Genomic DNA, 18,560 nt, shown 5'->3' with positions numbered 1-18,560 from the left:
ACTGTTGCCTATATCGAATTTGGCTAGTGCAAAACAGCTGATCATTCTTGCTCGACCACCAATGTTAACTCCAAATAAAAAAAAGTTATTAATTATAATGAATGAATGAATGAATGAATGAATGAATGAATGAAAAAAATAAACAACTAAATAAAAAAATAAGTACATCAATAAATCAGGAAAGTTTCGAAGAAAACTTGTAGACTGAAGCTGCGTTTGCAGGGTGGGTGGAGAAGTGCATGTGTGACGAATGCAATGCACGAGGAAGGAACTGTACCATTATATTCGTGCAGGAGGAAGGCTTGATGACGTCCATAGCATCCTTAACGTGACTTATTGTAGGGAGGGAGGATGATGAGGACGGAGGGAGGGAGGAAGGGGGGGAGGGAGGAGGAATACTTAAAGATAAAAATCCAAGGCGATCGGGACAAAAAAAAAAGTTTCGAGGAGATACAGAGGAGCTGCTGCTACTGCTTTTTGTTTTTTTTTTTAATTTGGAAACACGATATTTTTGCACCGCAGATCGCTTCGTTGCGCGTTTTTATTTATATATTTTTTTCATTATTATCTGGAGGAAGACAGAAGTGTGAGAGACTGGGGACCGAAGAACAGGCAGGAGACAAGCGCACCGCACCACGCAAGCCGCGCCCGGATCACATCCCAGCAGCCGCCTCCGCTTCCCGGCTTGGAGGTAAGGCGCAACCCCCTCGTCTGGGATCCTCCACAAAAAAAAAAAAAAAAAAAAAAAGTCAAGATAAAAAGTTTGTTGATTTTTCCTCCCCGCTGTGTGCAAAAACTGTACTAACAATAAAAATACATTTTGTCTCACATTACAGCATGGCCAGTTCGAGCAAAGCCACTTTAATTTTGCTCATCTACGGGATCTTAATGCACTATAGCGTCTTCTGCACACCTCTTGGACTAAGTTACCCCAAAATCAGGTAGTCCATTTTTTGTTGTTGTTGTTTGTTTGTTTTGCATGATCTAAATATGCTCGCCAATTAAATGATTTCGTGTGCACCACGTGTGGATTCACCATCAAAGTGCATTTGCGTAATTGCGCGCGAAGAAATCAAAAACAAAATCATGGAGACATGTATTAGTGTGGAAATTTGCGTGGAGGTATCTGTCCAGTGGGACCCCTTCTGTGAAGTCACCAACTACCGTCCGCCCCTATTAAAAATGCGCGTGCAATCGATAGCCTTCGGGAGGAGGAGGAAGATGCGTCACCAAGAAGAGGAAGCGAATAGGAAAATATTTAAGGTTTATTTTTTTTTTAAGTCTCCTCCTTTCCTGTGCCATTTTTTATTGTTGGGTGTGGTTCTTATTTATTGTTTTAATGTAATAATTAATGGGGGGTTTTAAACCGATTTTGGCCATAGTTTTTAATAATGAATGAACGCTGGAAACGAATAAAACCGTGAATAAAAACGAAAAATAATAAAGACGCATTTTTTTAATCATGTCAAATTTATTTGCGAAGTGTTTAAATTGACGTTCGCGGTGGCGTGCGTGCAGGCTGGACAACGACGCGTTCGACGAGGACGCCAATTCGTTGGGCGAGCTGAGCTTCGACGGCGACCACCTCGCCTTGCGCAGCGCGCCGTCCTTAAACGACGACGGCGGCGGCTACGCGCTCTACTACCCCACCGACAAAAGGTGTTTATTATTATCATCATTATTTATTATGACTGTCATGGTTACATTTTTTTTTCTTCAAATTGCATTATGCGCATCCCTTCACGCGTTATTTGTGTCGTGGTCATTTTTGTCTGTGTATAACTGCATCTTTTTATTCCTTTTTTTTTTTTTTTTTTAACATGTAATTTATTTTTTATTTTTGTCGTCCACTGATGATGTATGTGTGTTTTGGCACCTCAGAGCAGAAAGGCATGCTGAGGAGGAATTAGATAGAGCCTTGAGGGAGATCCTGGGTCAGTTAACCACGCGGCATTATCTGCATTCTCTGATGACAATGCGCGCAGGGTAAGCGCTTGCTGCATCCATGTCTTGTCTCATTCTTATTTATCATTCATTTGTTTTTTGTTTTTGTTTTTTTATTTATTAAAATCCAATCGTTGTCATTGTTTTTTGTTTTGTCTTGGCTGTATTTCCTTGAAAAATTCATGTGATTAATCCATAAATTGATTTTTTTTTTTTTCTGGCTCGAGTAAACGCGTCAGAATAGCAAATCGGCCTGTAAATTAATTATTGATAAGGCCCAGGGATGCATTATTAATACCACACAACAACAAAAAATCTTAAATTGAATCCAAAAATTCAACTCTATTCCATGTGATGTCTTTTGTTGAACAGTGAGGACAACAGCATGGAGGACGACAGTGAGCCCCTGTCCAAGAGACACTCGGACGGCATCTTCACCGACAGTTACAGCCGCTACAGGAAGCAGATGGCTGTGCAAAAGTACCTGGCAGCCGTCCTGGGACGAAGGTACAGACAGAGAGTGCGCACTAAAGGACGCCGGCTCGCCTATTTGTAGTGCAGCCCCCCCCGCCCGCCCCCAGCCCACCGACCCACACACCTTGTGCGTGTATACAGTATATGTATAACCCCCCCCCCCCCCCCCTTCCCCCCGTTCCAAAGCCCGCACACACGCACACGCAGTGCCCAGTGACATCATCATCCAATATAGCTCAGCAAACCGCAGTGGATTGCGCCTCTGTGTCCTCTTTCAACATTATGTATTTATGTATGACGTTAAGCCATTAAAAATCAATATTTTATTAATAATATCGTTTTTCCCCCCTCATTTTTTTTTTTTGCTACGAGGGAAAAAAAAAAAGGCACTTGATGATTAACCCTCCTGTTAGATTGTGGTCAAATTGACCCGATTTAAAGTGAAAAGAATTTCACAAAATTCATATTAGCAATCAAATCGTATAGGGGTGAAGTTTATGAGAATTAATCAATGATTTGAGGATTTTTTTTTTCTTTCTCTGACACTTTTGCATTATTACACAAGCATGCCCATGGGTCAAAATGACCCATTTTCAAATGAATGAGAAATCATTTATTTATTTATTTATTTATTTATTTATTTATTTATTTATTTATTTATTTATTTATTTATTTATTTATTTATTTTTTATTTATTTTTTATTTATTTTTTATTTATTTTATTTTATTATTATTATTATTATTTATTTTTATTCATTTTAAAATGAAGGTATTTTAAAAAAATAGTAATTGAATTGTTAGTCATGGGGTTTTATCAATCTGGGATGATTAAACATGACCTGGGTCAAACTGACCCCTTTAAAAGTGAAATGTAGTTCACAATGAGCTAGAAACACTTTTTTTTTTTCCTGTTTCGAACCATTTTTCTTGATTAAACGTGCCCATTTAAAGGAAATGGCCCATTTAAAAGCAAAATAATTTCATCTTTCACATGTTTACAATGAAAATGTTACTTGTGGAGTCACAACAAACTACCCCAACCCATTTTGGAAATGTGTAGCTCAAAAAACATGACCCGGGTCAAATTGACCCATTTAAAATTTAAAGCATTTTGCATAATTCACACATTTGCAGTGACAATTTTAATCATAGAGCTAATAATGAGCTATAAACACAATTTGGTTATGATTCTCCCGTTTCGACCAATTTGGGATGATAAAACATGACCTGGGTCAAATTGACCCACTTATAAAGTGAAATAATTTCACCTTTCAGATATTTACAATTAAATTGTAAGATGTGGAGTTAGTAATTACTACAAACAATACTTTTTGTTGTCTTCCCCCCATTTTGGACACATGCGGCTCAATAAACATGATCCGGGTCAAATTGACCCATTTAAAATGGAAAGAATTTCACAAAATTCACACAATGAGTTATAAACATACTAATACTTTTTTTTTTTTTTTTAATAACCCAATTTCAAACAATTTTGAATAATTAATTAAAAACTCCCTGGGTCAAACTGACCCATGGGCAAAACGATCACTGTTCGTAACAGGAGGGTTAAACCGCAGAGTCCATGGACCAATATCAATTTATTTTCATGTTTGAAGATGTATGAAAGAAAAAAAGACAGAAAAAAAGATCATAATTGTGCACCTTCAACGTTATGCGCTTGAACAAGAAAAAAAAATCTTTAAAAAAAATTTCATCTATACATATATACATATATATATGCAGAAAAATAAATAGATAAAAAAGACAATCAAAGTATTGAATGTTATACTTATTTTTGTAAGCTATTTTTTTAAGTGTTGTTGTTTTGTTGGACAAAAACAGGCCCAAAGAAGCGGTGAGCATGCAACATATCTATGTCTGAGTGTGTGTGTATATATGTGCGAGTTAAACATTCCATTGAAAAATATGTTTTTTGTTTTGATTATTGCAAGGATGCCTCAATGCTGCTCACACTTGCACATGTGTGGAAAATATGTGTGTGTGTTTGTGTGCGTGCGCGCGCGTTTGCTTGTATGTGTTTGGGTGTCAAAGTTGCGCATGGGTTGTGTTGATTCTATTTGGGACAAACAGGAGAGTTACTTAGTAGTCATTTTGTGAAATTCTGCTTATAATCTGCATGCTATTATTGTATTGTTGGCTAAAGGCGTATGTTGTGTGTACATAGCCAGGATTCCCAAAGTGTTCGGGAGCGGGGTGGATGGGGGTGCGCAAGATTAAAAGATCAATGCGGGTTTACATTTAAATTGTGTGCCCCCCCCAGGTGAGATTAGGTCACAAAATACAAAAAAGTTAAATATCAGTTATTCTTTTGTTTTGATCATCCATGGGGGTGCGCCAACTAGGTCGGATTTGCCATTCATTGTGGGAGTTTTGAGTAGGGATGTAACGATATCCAAACATCACGATACGATATTATCACGATATGACGGTCACGATACGATAATTATCACGATATTGGGGGGGGGTGGGGGGGGGGGGGGTGGCGATATTTAAAAAAGGTCACAATATTGGAAAAAAAAAGAGTTCAAACTAAAAGAAAGCGCATTATTGTGCTTTTGTACATAACAGCAATGCATATAAACCACCTACAATCTCTAATAACAATATTGAGGCACTTACTTGAGAATGCAAGCACACATTGATCGCTTCACAAGCAAATTAGGTTCCCCTTCATCTGACAATTAGCATAGATTTTAAACATAGAAGGCCAAAACAGCCATAGTGAAACTTAAATAGCACTATTAAACTAGCCACTAGAGGGTGCTAGAACCGCACAAATGGAAATCAACCTGACCTTTTTTTCTAACAAATGTGTTCCTTTTAAATATTGTGAACACGACGACGACGATATTGTGGCAGTTTTAATATCACGATATCACGATATTGCCCTTATTGTGACACCCCTAGTTTTGAGTGGGAATTTGGGCAAAGGAAGTGATTTCCAAGATTTTGGGTGGACTATAGATCATTCGGCACATCCTCCAAAATAAATTTCAAGACCACTTTTATTATTTTGTCATATGTACGAACCATAAGTGCATGATTAAATGGGTTAGAGGGGGTGCACCAACACTGGAGGAATCTTGAAGGATTTTATAGCAAAATTTAATTGACGAAATACTAATGAGTTTGGGATTTAAATTTCAACAAGTCTTTGTTGTAAAAAAACAAAACAGGCTGCATTTGTCTTTATTGCTGCGCACCACCAGTCATGTATGTGTTACATCATTATGCCCACAGGGGTGCACATCATTATGGTTTGGGAATCCCTCTATCTGGTGATAAGGAAGAAATGAGAATTTTTAAGACTGCTGCATAACAGAGACAAAGATTTCCGCACCTCCAAGAAAATAATGATCACCATTTCAGTAAAAAGTACATTGCTAATCCTGTGCACTCCTAAAGGACTCCCCCAGTGGGAAATGCACCATCATTTGGGAATCCCTCTATAAGGAGATAAACAAGAGATGAGTGCAATCTGAGAGTGTCAACACAGCTTTGCGCACCCGCGTTTGTCGAATGGGCATGTTTCCCGTCGTGCGTTCATTTAAGATGACGCAAATGTGCTTGAGAACGGCCCATCCCCAAATTTGGCTTCAACCGACAGTCTTTATATGGTGTGATTGTTTTTGAGTGCATTTTGTTGGACGGAGTTGCAGACAGCTTCTGGTGCCTCGCTTCGATGTGAAAATAAAAAATACAAAAACAAAAAAAAATGGTTTAAAAAATAGATAGAAAATCGCCACAAGTGACAGATGGCAATTTCATTGGCCCTACAATGCTGCAAGTCTATTAGCTTACATTGAAAGTTTTCCTGTTTTGATCACTTGGTCTTGGCCCAAGAGTCGTAGATGTAGACGTTCTTTATTTTTTGTTTTTTGAAGCATGACCAATGATTCATTGAGTTCAAGTACATATAAATATACATATAAATATATATATAAAATAATAGAATGTATATGTCGATGGAGCGGGCAATGTGTGTGCGCGTGTGTGTGTATGCGTGTGCATGTTTTTGGGGTATTTTCATGTCTGTGAGAGTTGTACACAATGACCAGTGTTTGTTATTGTTGATGATAAGGTGTTGTTATTTATTTTTTAATTTTTGCTCTATATTAAATCAGAAAAACAGCCCTACGCTATCATCATTTCTATGTGCATCACTATATAGAAGAAAAAAAACAAGAGGTAGTGATGGTGGTTGGGTGACAAATGCCTGTTGTTATCTTTCCGAAAGCGCCAAACGCCTTACTTCAATGTAGAATTTAATCGTAACTAGAAAACGATGTGTTTGCAAAGTCAACCTGATTACAACTTGGTGACCACACACAAGAGTCCTTCGCATTTGAAGGTGGTGGGGGGGGAGACAAGGGGGTTTACATTTGCTCATTGTCAATGAAAGTGTTGTAAGATTTGTATGAATAAATTTTTGTAAACAACATCTCCCAATCAATGTCTAATCTATGATTTGTAAATTTGTAAGGTGTTGAATTCACACAAATGTGCACCCATACACATACCGCAGAGGTGCTGAATACACACAAAAGCCAAAGAACAAAACAAAGAGCTTTGCTTGCTGTCTTGCCTGTCAAAAGCAAAACCTCGAATATATCGACTCGAACTTTGAACACAAATGTAGCACAGAAGATGTACATTGAAAGGCACAGAAAAGTCATAGAATGAAAAAAAAAACACACACACAAAGGTGCATTTTGGTGAATTGCTCTTCAATTATTATTATTGTTATCAATTATTCACATTTGTATCACCCAACTCCCCATTTGTCTCTTTACAGCAAGACTATTAAGGCCTTTTCACACTGCACTTGGTTTTCCAAAATGGCACGCCAATAGCAAGCTTGCCCATATTTGGAAGTGGTTGCTCAACGGCCTACCAGGAAGTAGCATGGAACCTTCTCCCGCTATTTGGTCTAATGCTCATAGCACTCTGAAATCGCGCCGCCAAACTCTCTCCTATTGGAATTGCTGTCTGATGCTACATCCCGAGTTTAACATGTTTCAACTTGAGGCGAAGTGCTGTGACGCTAAACGCCCATTCCGCAGCACTAAGGCAATGAATCGGTTACTTTGTGCTGTGCCCTACTAAGTGTAGTGTGAAAAGGCCTTTATAAGGCTCAGATATTTACTATTTATCCTTGGGTCCAGGCTCTCCCAATTGAGGTCCACTGAACACCAAATGAAATTTCGAATGCACCGAATGAAACCTTAAATACATAGAATCAAACCTTGAACACCACAGAAGAAGCATTCGGGAAGTTTGGTGTATACCAGGTATCGGTATCGGGCCGATACCAGCCTTTTTTCAAGTACTCGAGTACTCGTGACGCAGACGAGTACAAGCGACCGATGGCAGAGGGGGAAGACGTTAAGTGAGTCCTCCTTGCCTGTAACTGGCGCTAGCTTGCACCAAAACTTCAAAATTGGAAATACTTCAAAATTGTGAATCTTAAACTAAAAGAGCATTTTTGTGTTTTATTTTGAGCGTTAAGACTATTGAAGAGTGACTGTGCCGTTTTTTTGTCAAAATTAAAGGAAATTTATTTGTTAAAAAATATCTTTTAGTGATTTTTTTTTTAAATTTGTCAAAATGTACTACTGGTATCGGCAGTTGGTATCGGTGAGTATTGAGGGTCTGAGTATCGGTATCGGTCTGAAAAAAAGTGGTATCGAACATCCCTAATTATAACTTATACAGATTCAACATTTGAACCGGTGGTTCAATTTTTGTGGTTAAAGAAAAGAAACCTAAAATGTCAAATCAATGATAAATATAACACACTCAAAAAACAAAGAGCAAGACAAACAAACGGTCTATTTTGGCACCTCACTCCTCAAAAATGAAACTTAGAATGCATCAAATCAAACCTTGTACATGCACAGAAGAAGAACTTTGAAAGACACTCAACAACTAAAGAACAAAACAAACAAAAACCTCAAATGCACTGACTGAATCCTTGATACGCTGACTCAAACCAACACACACGCACAGAAGAAAATGTACTTGGAAAAAGACTCAAAAGCCAAAGCAGGAAACAAACAAAAGCTTCACTTTGGCGCTTCAATCATTAAAAATAAACCCTCAAATGAACCAAGTGAAACCTGGAAAGCGCCTCGAAGACATCCCCCCACCCTCCTCCTCCCTTCCTTGGCCTTGGTGGCGCGGCCGAATCCTGTGGGAGCAGAGAAAGGGTGTGGCCACGTCGTGTTTGCGATCTGATCCGCGTGTGTGCGCGTGCGTATGCAGCAGAGCTCAACTAACCCAATCAGAGATATGTTGCATGGCAACGGCGCACACAAAGGGGACACGGTTCTGTATACGCACGTGTCGACATGTTTCCACACACCAAGAAGAAGAAGATGAAGAGTGCGTACTTTTGGAGTGTTGCTTTTGACCTCGGCGGGCGGCGGTGGTGGTGGGGTGTGTGTGTGTGTGTGTGTGTGTGTGTGTGGGGGGGGGGGGTTCTTTTCTGAAGCGGCGGAGGTGGAAGAAAGAGAGAGTGGAAGAACCGATGTAAGACATTGGCAGAAAAATGAATTAGCTCACAGGCGGACATCTTTGTTTCCTCCCCCCGAGGAAGCGCGAATGGGTGACAGATTGTCGCCTGTCAAGGTTTGTGCTTCCTGTCTGATGTATGGGGCCATCCACATCCTTTATTTATCGGAAGGGGGTGTTTACGCACAACACTCTTTTCAACTTGACACAAAAGCCGATAAAAGAATGTTGTCCTTTTGGGCCTCTTGTTTATGTGAGCCCGTCATTTTGTGAGTAGAAAACATGGTTTATGATATTTTGGGATTTTTCTTCGTAGTTAGCTTTCATTTTGTTTTGATTCTTGTTATTTAAATTTAGTTAGTTTTAATTTATTTTGAGAGCAAGTTTGTTAGTTTTTTTTTCAATGCTTTGTTTTTGTTTAGATTTTATTAGTTTTAGAATTAGTTTTTCTTTTTAACTCATTCACTCCCAACCATTTTCCTCAAGTGTTTTCCTGGATTTTGACTGATTTTGCAAGGCCCGTGAAATATTATGTTATATTGCTATAAAAAATATGGAACCTACCAAAAGAGAGATTAGTCTCTTTTTTTTTTTTTTTTTTTTTTAAATCAGGAAAAAAAAAGTATATTGCTATCTGTTTCCGCTGTGCAGCTATTAGTAATAGAACATAGCTAAGTTTCATCATTATTCACAATTCTGGGGAAATCAGCTTGATCTCTTATACTCTGCTGCCACTCAACCATTTTCTGCAGTAGAGAGACTGCATAAAAGCCTTCTCTATGCTCTGGCATAAAAAAGAACAAAAAAAACAACAACATATAAATAGTAAATAAATAAGACTTTGGGACACTTAAAACATTTAAAATATGACGTATTTATACGTTTTTGGGAGCTAATGAGTTAATATATGGAGTATTTGTCAAGTGCAAAATAAACAAGATATATGCTTCATGTGGTATCGAAATTATCGTGTTATGAGCTGGAAGTTAGATCCCAAAGCGCTTAAGTCTTTAGCGCATTTCTCAGACCAGACAAGGCTGGATCCTGACGTCCAAGCAATCGGCTTTGGGAGTCCAGGGCATGGCACATCTTATTTAACTCTTTTACTGCCACACTTTATCAAAAAACAACCCCCAATGCCAGTGGATTTCGAGCATTTTAACTATTTTTTTTGACACAAACAGAATATTGTGTTCTTTTGCTACATAAACAACATGGGTACCACATGAAAGATCACATTCCATTCTTTCATTAGAAAAAAAAAGTATGTTTCTACCTTATTCTGTTCTTGAGTAATCACCATTTGAAAATAGGTCATTTTGGTGACATTGAGCGAAAATTGAAAAGAAAAGATACATTTTATCCACAACAGTGACTTTGATACTAATATTTTTTGTTTAGTGACGCTCCGTCAAATTAGTTTTAATGTTACAAAGGCTTTGTTCATTCACGTCAGCCTTGAAAATGTTCTATTTCATCAGATTGCGTCATGTTTCATTGTAATTCGCAGCTCTAGTTAGGGCCCGAGCAGCTACCGCTGCCATCTGCTGGCCATAGTTAGTGGGTGTTTTTGATTTCACAACTCATTGACCCGGCTGCTCTGCACTAAGATTAGACGTTGCACTGACCACTGATATATTCACCAAAAAAAAAAAAAAAGTAGTTGACGTCACTTAACGTTTTTGGCGGCATACATCGTCATTTTACTAAACGTTATTAAATGGTTTTGGCGGTCAAAGAGTTAAGTCTGCGGGATCCATTTGACCGGATTATTCTGTTATGAGCTAGAGTTTGGATCCCAAAGCGCAGACACAAATAAGATTTTAACTATTTATTCACATCAAGAGGCATGGAACTTGACTAGACAAGAAACAAAGAGAGTTGCACAGAGAGACAGTGGTAACAGACGTAATAATCCGACAAAGACACACACTTCTCAGGAGGCTTATATAGACAAGGAATCGATCTGATTGGTTGTGGCTAGACATGTGGGTAACAGAATTATCTGATTGGCTGTTGACCAGGTAAAGGGATTAAAGATTCTTGACATCACATAGCCCTTGACATCACATAACATCACATAGCCTAAAACCAATTGAAACTAGATGCTAGTTACGTCAGTTCAAAACAGACACTTGTTACATCAGTACATAACAGACACTTGACCTCACGGTCATGAACCCAAACTTAACAGGTCACGAACTCAAACTTAACCCTGGCGTGACCCTAGACATGACATATCGTAAATGTCGAGTAGAAAATTGCACATGAACGCCCCTTCATGTTATATTTTCTACTGGCCAAGTGGGAATTTATTTTGATACCCGAGTTTCCGAGCTGAGAGAACTTTTCAAGTTTCAACATGGCAAGAAATATTTAAACTCATAAGTTCGTTAATGTCTGTTAGCAGTTTGTTTTAGAATCTACACAACTACGTAGCATACACAATTCAATTTTCTGTCCTTTACAACTCATTTGCTGCAAATCTTCCGTTTGCGAGCAAATAGTACATCAGTTGCTATGTGTATTTTTTTTGCTACAACAACTAAAGCAGATGAACAGAACTCGGTCGTAATTAGGAGTTTCCGAGTAGTAAGGTTCATCTTTCCCATAGCACGTGAAGGCAGGGTAAGTGTTGCGTAATGGAGTAAACAAAAACTAAACAACTATTTTTTTAATCTGCCATCTTCTGCTCACATGTGAAAATAATTGACACAAACAAAGGACATTTTCGCTACAATTATAGTTAGCTTTAGTTTCTTTTACAAAAGTAAAATGCAGTTTCACCTAGTTATATCTTCTTTTTTTTCAAATTTCATTTATCAAAATGTTTTTTTTTTTTTTCAATTTTCATGTTAGTTATGTCGTTAACTAAACTTTTTAAAACGGGGCTAGCTAGCTCGGTATTTGAGTGCTAATACCAGTGCTAGTTATATTAAAGTTTTATTAAAGACCTTGTAATCCCTCCAGTAGAGAGTTAACAACAGCCGTTAGTGCACCTCCCATCACTTTATTGAACAAAGTTAACAAAATAAACACCAACACATCCTGTATTCACACACACCGTCACACAACTAATGCTGTGTCACTCAACACAGAGTGACAGATCATTTATCCAGTTAACAGCTAGCCAAGTCCCCCAAGATAAACAAGGCATTACTGTAATTATACATGCTTGGAGATAGTTGCTGAAAACGTACAAAGAGTGAGAACCGTGAAGCTCTCAATTGTGGAACTATAGTGTTCAACAGTTTTTCACTACTTCAGTTTTACTGGCTATATTCAGTAAGAACCTGAGTGCCTTTATTTGCTCGCTGTCTAGCTAGCTTGCTATCGCTATACCCTGAAAATAGATCTTTCCTTATGCTGGCGTGGCCGCTCACTTAACAGCACCTCGTTGTCGGCCACGAGTGCACGTACGACACGGAGAGAAGGCAATAGAGAATGCTTTTGTTGTTTTTGTGACCCCATTTGAGTAAAAATCCAAAGCAACGCCATCAGCACCAGCTATAAAAACATGAAAGAAAGGGTGTTATTTTTTAAGTTAATTTTGTCCCTTTGTTTACTTCGAAGCATTTTTATGAGTAAAAATGCAGCCTTCCAATTAGCAAAGAGGTAATGCAACCAGTATTGCAACCCCCAAGTGGGTTCTTTTAACAAAGAAATATATTTTGGCCTTATATGCAAACGACTATTTGTATACAAGCAATTAAAAAGTATATGCAACACCTTTACAGCTTTTGACAATAACAGTTTCTGTACTGGGACGTTCCACCACAAACAAGTTGAAATTCACACCAGGCAGAGGCAAACGCTCAGCAACCCTGAGCCAATTTGTAAACGTTGCCCGTTTGATGCCCGAGTCAATAGCGCCAAGCCCCGCCTTCCCTGATCCTCTATGTTTCTGTGAAAATCAGCCAAACCGTTTCGGGATTGATCGTCAGCATCTTGGAGGTGGAAGGAGGAGATTTTTGTGAGTTTTAAACCAGAGAGATGCCTTGGGGTACGTCTTCATCACGTGGGAGGCAGAGGGGAGGTTGTATTCGTGGAAGGAAGGAGGGGGAAGACACGCCCATCTTTCTTTGTGCGTGATGAGGCCAGGCCACTACTTGTAGGCGTGGATGTGTGTGTATTTAACTCATTTACAGCCTACATCATCAACAGACGTGTGTTTACTTAAACACACAGTCACAGTCATGGAATTGGCTTAACAAAAAGCAAAGTAAAAATGCAAAGATTGTGATTTTTTGCTGTTTTTTGTAAGTAATTCATATTTCTTATTTTTTAAATCAAAGTATGTGCCACATTTGCTTTGAAATTACATGTTAAATTAATCAAATCGAGTTCTAAAAAACGAGATTTGTAATATCTAAAGTAAAAAAAATTTGAAAAATAAAAATGGACTTTTTCTTTCATTCTGAATTCATACGTTTTTATATTGTTTTATTCTTTTAGTTACAAACAATCACATTTGGGTTCATTTCTTTGAAATTATTGTACAAAAAATATGCAAAATTATCAGTTTGACTGCGGAATCATTTGAGTTATGAGGGTACATTGTATTACAAGAATAAATTCTGAAATTATAAAGCCTCCAATTTTGCTTTTGAACTCTAAATTCATAAACAAATCTTATAAAAATGTATTATTTTTTGTGATTTTTAATATCTTAAGTGATTTATTTAACAAATAAATTATTATTCCATATAATAATAATAAGAAGAAGAAGAAGAAGAAGAAAAAGAAGAAGAACAATAATAATAAGTTTGGACTATATTTCTTTAAAATTATGACATAATTGTTTGACCGCTGAACACCTTAAATTTTTAATTTAATGAAGGAAAAATTACTTTGCAGGAAAGAAAATATATTTACGCTATTTATTTGTTTTTTGTTTGGTTTTGTTTTAAGTCACTGATTTAAGCTATGTTTACCTGTTGTGTTAAAAATGCCCAACCATTTTCACAAAATTCAATGATTTTCTCTCATGAGTTAATATAAATAGTGTACTTTTGTGTTTGAACAAGACTTAATTCTTGGAATATTGTTTTTTCTTTTCAGTCTGGCCCTGCTCCTCCTCAATTGTACTCCAATGAATGAAGCGGGGGTCATGTTTTAGGGAATGAATGGGGTTGGTGTGGTTCCTGGAGGGCAAGAGGGGGCCTGGGGTGGGGGGCACCTCCCTAAAGTCCCATATAGTAGCTGGTGGTGTCACATGTTTCATTAAGCAGGAGACGGCATGCAGTCCCACTGGGAGATGCAGAAGAGGGAGACATGCCAAGCTTTTGTAGACACGGACCACCGCTCACTCCAAGGGGGCTTGTAGGGGGACGGATAACACCCCACAAAACAAAAGCACGGCCAGTCATGTTTTGCTGGTTTTCCAACTCAGGTACTTGTAACCGTTTTCAAGTCAATATGTGCGTTTCCATTACCCTCAGTTTTGCGCAAAAGGCATGTTTCGCAAAAGTAAGCTGGTAATGGAAACACCGGATTTGCGAAAAAAAAAAAAACTCTCAAATTTCGCAAAAAAGTTTTTGCGCTCTCATGAGATGGTTTTTGAGACGTATCGAAAAAGAAGTATTTCGCAAAAGTGTACAGTGTTCCCTCGTTTTCCGCTGGGGTTAGGTTCCAAAAAATACCAGCAATAAATGAAATCCGCGAAGTAGTTAGCTTTATGTTTTACAACTCTTAAAATAAATGTTTTAAGGCTCTAAAATCCCCGACCGCACAATTTATACACTTTTCTCATTGAGGCATTTACATGTTCTCACATTTCTCTCTTGTTCAAACTTTGACAATGTTCAAACCTTCATAAATTTTCTAAAATGGGTATATTACTGGAAAAAAATATGCAAAATTGCACTTAAAAAAAAATCCGCGATACAGCGAGACCGCGAAAAGTGACCGCGTTATAGCGAGGGAAGACTGTAATGGAAACACTTTTTGCGCATTAGTAGTCATGTGACACCCGCCCGGTCACGGAGGAAAGGAATGTAACATGTTGTTTATATGTTTTTTTTTTTTTAAATTAAACTTGCAATTACTATTTATTTTGAGAATGATTAATTTCGGGTTTGTATTTTAGTTTTCCATGCTGAAGTGATTTGTATCGGCTACTGCACGTCATGAGCATAAAAGAGAGAGAGGTGTAATCGAGCGAGCCGCCTTCGAAAAGTTGAAGGAGAGGAGAGCTTGAAATCCTGTCCTGCCATGCCTGGTTAATATAGCAGAAAACATCAGAAACTTTTAACAATTTGTAGCCCGCCTTTTACCCAGCTTCTTCATGGGAACAACATTTCAGGATTACAGGAAGTAGGAAGTACGGTGCCACTCGCTTTCGTGTCAGAACTGCTTGCCGACTGCTGACGGACATACACAACAACACCAACACTAAATGCCCGAAACCGCGTGATGAGGGGTGAGTGTTTTTAAAGTAATATAACTACACCGGGCGTCAGTCTACCGTAAACATCATGAGCACCTCCTACAGAACAGCGAGGTTTCGCGAGACGGGACATTCCGAGAATTGCGCCTTAGAAGCGAAACTCTCTTCAATCGAAACACCGACAATTCGAAATTGTACTTTATCGAAATAGTACAATATCGCTTTTATTTTTACGAAAAAGGGTAATGGAAACGCACCTAATGTTCATTGCTCGTTTTTAGTTGTTAAAGCCATATAACTGGATTTGGTGGGAAACTGACTGAACCACTTGCCAATACAATACTGCAAAATCACAAACTTGGAAAAACTGCAATTTCCTTTCTTTTATATCTCAACAGAAAGACAATTATGACGGCCTTGTGTGAGTTAGTGTGTTGCTAGGAACTATACGCTCTCAAAGGCTCTTTTGTCCCCCAGGAGCAAGATTACTTGCTCTTACATCATCCTACTTTTCCTAAAGTGCCTCGTCCTTAAAAAAGCAAGCTGCGGGTGACTTCTTGAACCCACACCACAACCCAGACAACAACTTTATGACCTTTTCTGGTGGTGGGCGAACAGCCGTCTAGCAGGCCTACCTCAGGTAGTGTCAGAATTGATTGAGGATTCACTGTGCAAACACTGAATAATGTAACACGGCAACAGGGGTGCCAATATGCAGTGTGAAATTAGTGAGAGAAATCATCTATTTTTATCCCGCCTCCTCTTACCTGCCCGTCGCCCTGATCATTTCTCACCCTTTCCCGCCTAACGCTTTACTTTTTACTGTTGACAAAGAATTTCCTGAATGGGAGGAGTGTTAATTAAGAAGAAGAAAAGTGCGGCGTGAGTGAGAGATGCTCATCACGGCGGGTGTGATGATGACTCAAATTGGAGCCGACATGCAAGCTTGCGGCGGTGTGTCGTTGTTGCTTCTTTTGTTCAATATAATGGGAAGGGGTATGTTCTTTCTCAGGAGAGTTTATCAGGATTTCCTGTGACAGAGCAAAACACAGTCATTAGTTGGAATGGTTCATGTGCATGTAAACAAGCGATTTCTTTTTGTTTTTCCACGCACAGAACATTTGAGGTCACGGCAGAGTTGGAACGAGTACTCAAAAATTACTTGTATAAGATTACTTTAGAAAATACGACTTAAGTAAAAGTAAACCGTAGACCTCTAAATAATTACATGAATAAGAGTAAATAATCATTCAGTGATAAGAACTACTCAAGTACGAAGTAATTTACCACCACGCCAAGCGGAAATTTCCAAGTATTTTATGTTAAAGTTGTTATTGTTTCCCTGTCGTGTGATAGTTGTATTACTTGTACTTGTGCATCATTCCAAGTCAATTATCCATCAGAATCCATCCCCCGAAAATATGAATTCAATCACACTTCCAACTCTTTTGTCCAGCTATCCATCTATTTCCCTACACATTCATTTGACCACCCTAATCCACAACATCCATAAATTTGTCCACTTCTACAGTCACCTGAACATCCATGACATATACACTATAAAGTACCAACCAACCAACCAACCAACCAACCAACCAACCAACCAACCAACCAGGTTACTATAGTTAAACAGAAAAAAAACAACAAACTAGAACTAATGTTGAAAAAACATTTTTGTCAACACAATAACATAAAGTTAAAATACTTTAAGAAACTACTGCACATCTTTTGTTTATACATTTAACTAGCCTTAACTATAATTACAGTGACAATGTAAATTTTCATCTTTGTCAATTAATGTCATAAACAAGCTTTCGGGGGTTCATTTTAAATATGTTTATTGTGGGAATGCTGAAGAATTCCCACATATGTTATTGGGATGTTTTTATTTTCCACACTTTTTTGCCGCATAACAACTCCCACATAATACCACATTGTTAAAATTACATTGTTACATAATTACATAATTACATTGTTAAAATTTCAACTAGCTTCAAAAATTCACGCCTCCCAGGGTATATAATGTGTGATTCCACATTACATACAGTATTTGCACAATTTAACATTTAATATCAACTTTTCTCCATTCATTTTCAATGGGACAGACATTGAACTTTTTTTCAAGTATCACTTTCCACGCCCACTTCCATACATGTAACTTATCATCATTAACAGGTGTCTGATACTGCTCGGTGGCACAGTTGGTAAAGCACATTGTCCAGTAACCAGGAGGTTATAATTTCATAATTTATTATATATTTTAATTTACTTCATAAGCATTCCACATTCAAATCTTAGCATTCAGCTATTAGCATTCAGCTTTCAGCATTCCCACGCAATTTCTCCAGAAATTGCACTTAGTCTAGTTTCAGTAATGTTGTTCATCTGTAAAAAAAAACAAAAACAAAAAAAAACACTAAAACTAAACTAAAATGACACATTAAAAAAGAAAAAGAAAAAACTAACCAGCTCTAAACTAAAATTACAAAATACAAGTCAAACCAAAATAAAAACTAACAATATAAACAATCCAAAACTATTATAACCCTGCTACCCATAATATGTCACTGCAATATATTCAACTATTAATTTACCCTTCAATCATCCACCCATCATCCATCATTTTAATCCTACCAGCATCAATCAATTATACCTCTCCATCTAAACTTGTAACCTTTTATCATCCATCATCCCCATCTTCCCACACATGAATCCATGTGACAAATTTTTGAGTATAATTACTCCACACATAGTATATTTTCCTCCAAATTTTGTGTCAAAATTACACAGGATACAAAGTTTGCAGGGTGCCTCTTCAAAGCAGAATGAAACGTGCTTAAGTACAGTACATAAAAGTAAGCAGAATGATTTTTGCCAGCCATGTGCTTTCATAAAAAAAAAAAAAAAAAAGTACAAAATAAAATGCATAAATCAATAATCTGGGCACAAAAACACTGCAAATATTTTTGTCACTTCAGATTGTTTTCATTTCAGCCATGCTGTTGTCGTTTCGGTCGGAACAGCTCGTGTGTTTGTTTGTTTTTTTTAATGATTTTTTTGGAGGTTTGACATCATTGGACTGGCACGTGAACACGGCAATAACACTGTTCTGATGCCGCGAACAAAAACAAACAGTGCATCACTCCCCTGACTAATATGATGATAAAAATCTGTCGACAGCGCTGATTGTGTGTTTTGAAGCCGTTTATTAAATTATCCT

General features: G+C 37.8%; 1 protein-coding gene and 1 long non-coding RNA gene across 3 annotated transcripts in view; both read left to right on the top strand.

Moving 5' to 3' along the window:
* Positions 1 to 405: 405 nt before the first annotated feature.
* Positions 406 to 3,120, top strand: adcyap1b (adenylate cyclase activating polypeptide 1b). Of its 2 annotated transcripts, XM_077522734.1 has the most exons (5): positions 406 to 691; positions 837 to 941; positions 1,519 to 1,659; positions 1,882 to 1,986; positions 2,317 to 3,120. In XM_077522734.1, exons 2-5 carry the CDS (start codon positions 838 to 840, stop codon positions 2,498 to 2,500), a joined length of 534 nt encoding a protein of 177 aa, XP_077378860.1. In that variant the 5' UTR covers positions 406 to 691; position 837; the 3' UTR covers positions 2,501 to 3,120. The 2 variants fall into 2 exon arrangements, with proteins under 2 accessions (XP_077378860.1, XP_077378870.1); XM_077522744.1 differs by lacking the exon at positions 1,882 to 1,986 and having other exon boundaries at positions 415 to 691.
* Positions 3,121 to 15,177: 12,057 nt separating this feature from the next.
* Positions 15,178 to 18,560, top strand: part of LOC144018070 (uncharacterized) — a 29,969-nt gene continuing 26,586 nt past the window's right edge. Inside the window, exon 1 of the long non-coding RNA XR_013283332.1 lies at positions 15,178 to 15,373. This is a non-coding gene — a long non-coding RNA (uncharacterized LOC144018070). The remainder of the gene's footprint in view (positions 15,374 to 18,560) is intronic.

Source organism: Festucalex cinctus, chromosome 1 (assembly GCF_051991245.1).
Source record: "Festucalex cinctus isolate MCC-2025b chromosome 1, RoL_Fcin_1.0, whole genome shotgun sequence".
Taxonomy (NCBI): Eukaryota; Metazoa; Chordata; class Actinopteri; order Syngnathiformes; family Syngnathidae; genus Festucalex; species Festucalex cinctus.
The sequence above is the reverse complement of the archived record's forward strand: the minus strand, read 5'-3'. Positions and strand labels throughout refer to the sequence as shown.

What these genes read in the sequence shown, in the direction of transcription:
- adcyap1b (XM_077522734.1), top strand. Translation starts at nt 838, where the DNA reads ATGGCCAGTTCGAGCAAAGCCACTTTAATTTTGCTCATCTACGGGATC. An exon ending in TACTACCCCACCGACAAAAG is followed by an intron (nt 1,660 to 1,881) that starts GTGTTTATTATT and finishes TTGGCACCTCAG; the next exon opens with AGCAGAAAGGCATGCTGAGG. An exon ending in CTGATGACAATGCGCGCAGG is followed by an intron (nt 1,987 to 2,316) that starts GTAAGCGCTTGC and finishes TTTGTTGAACAG; the next exon opens with TGAGGACAACAGCATGGAGG.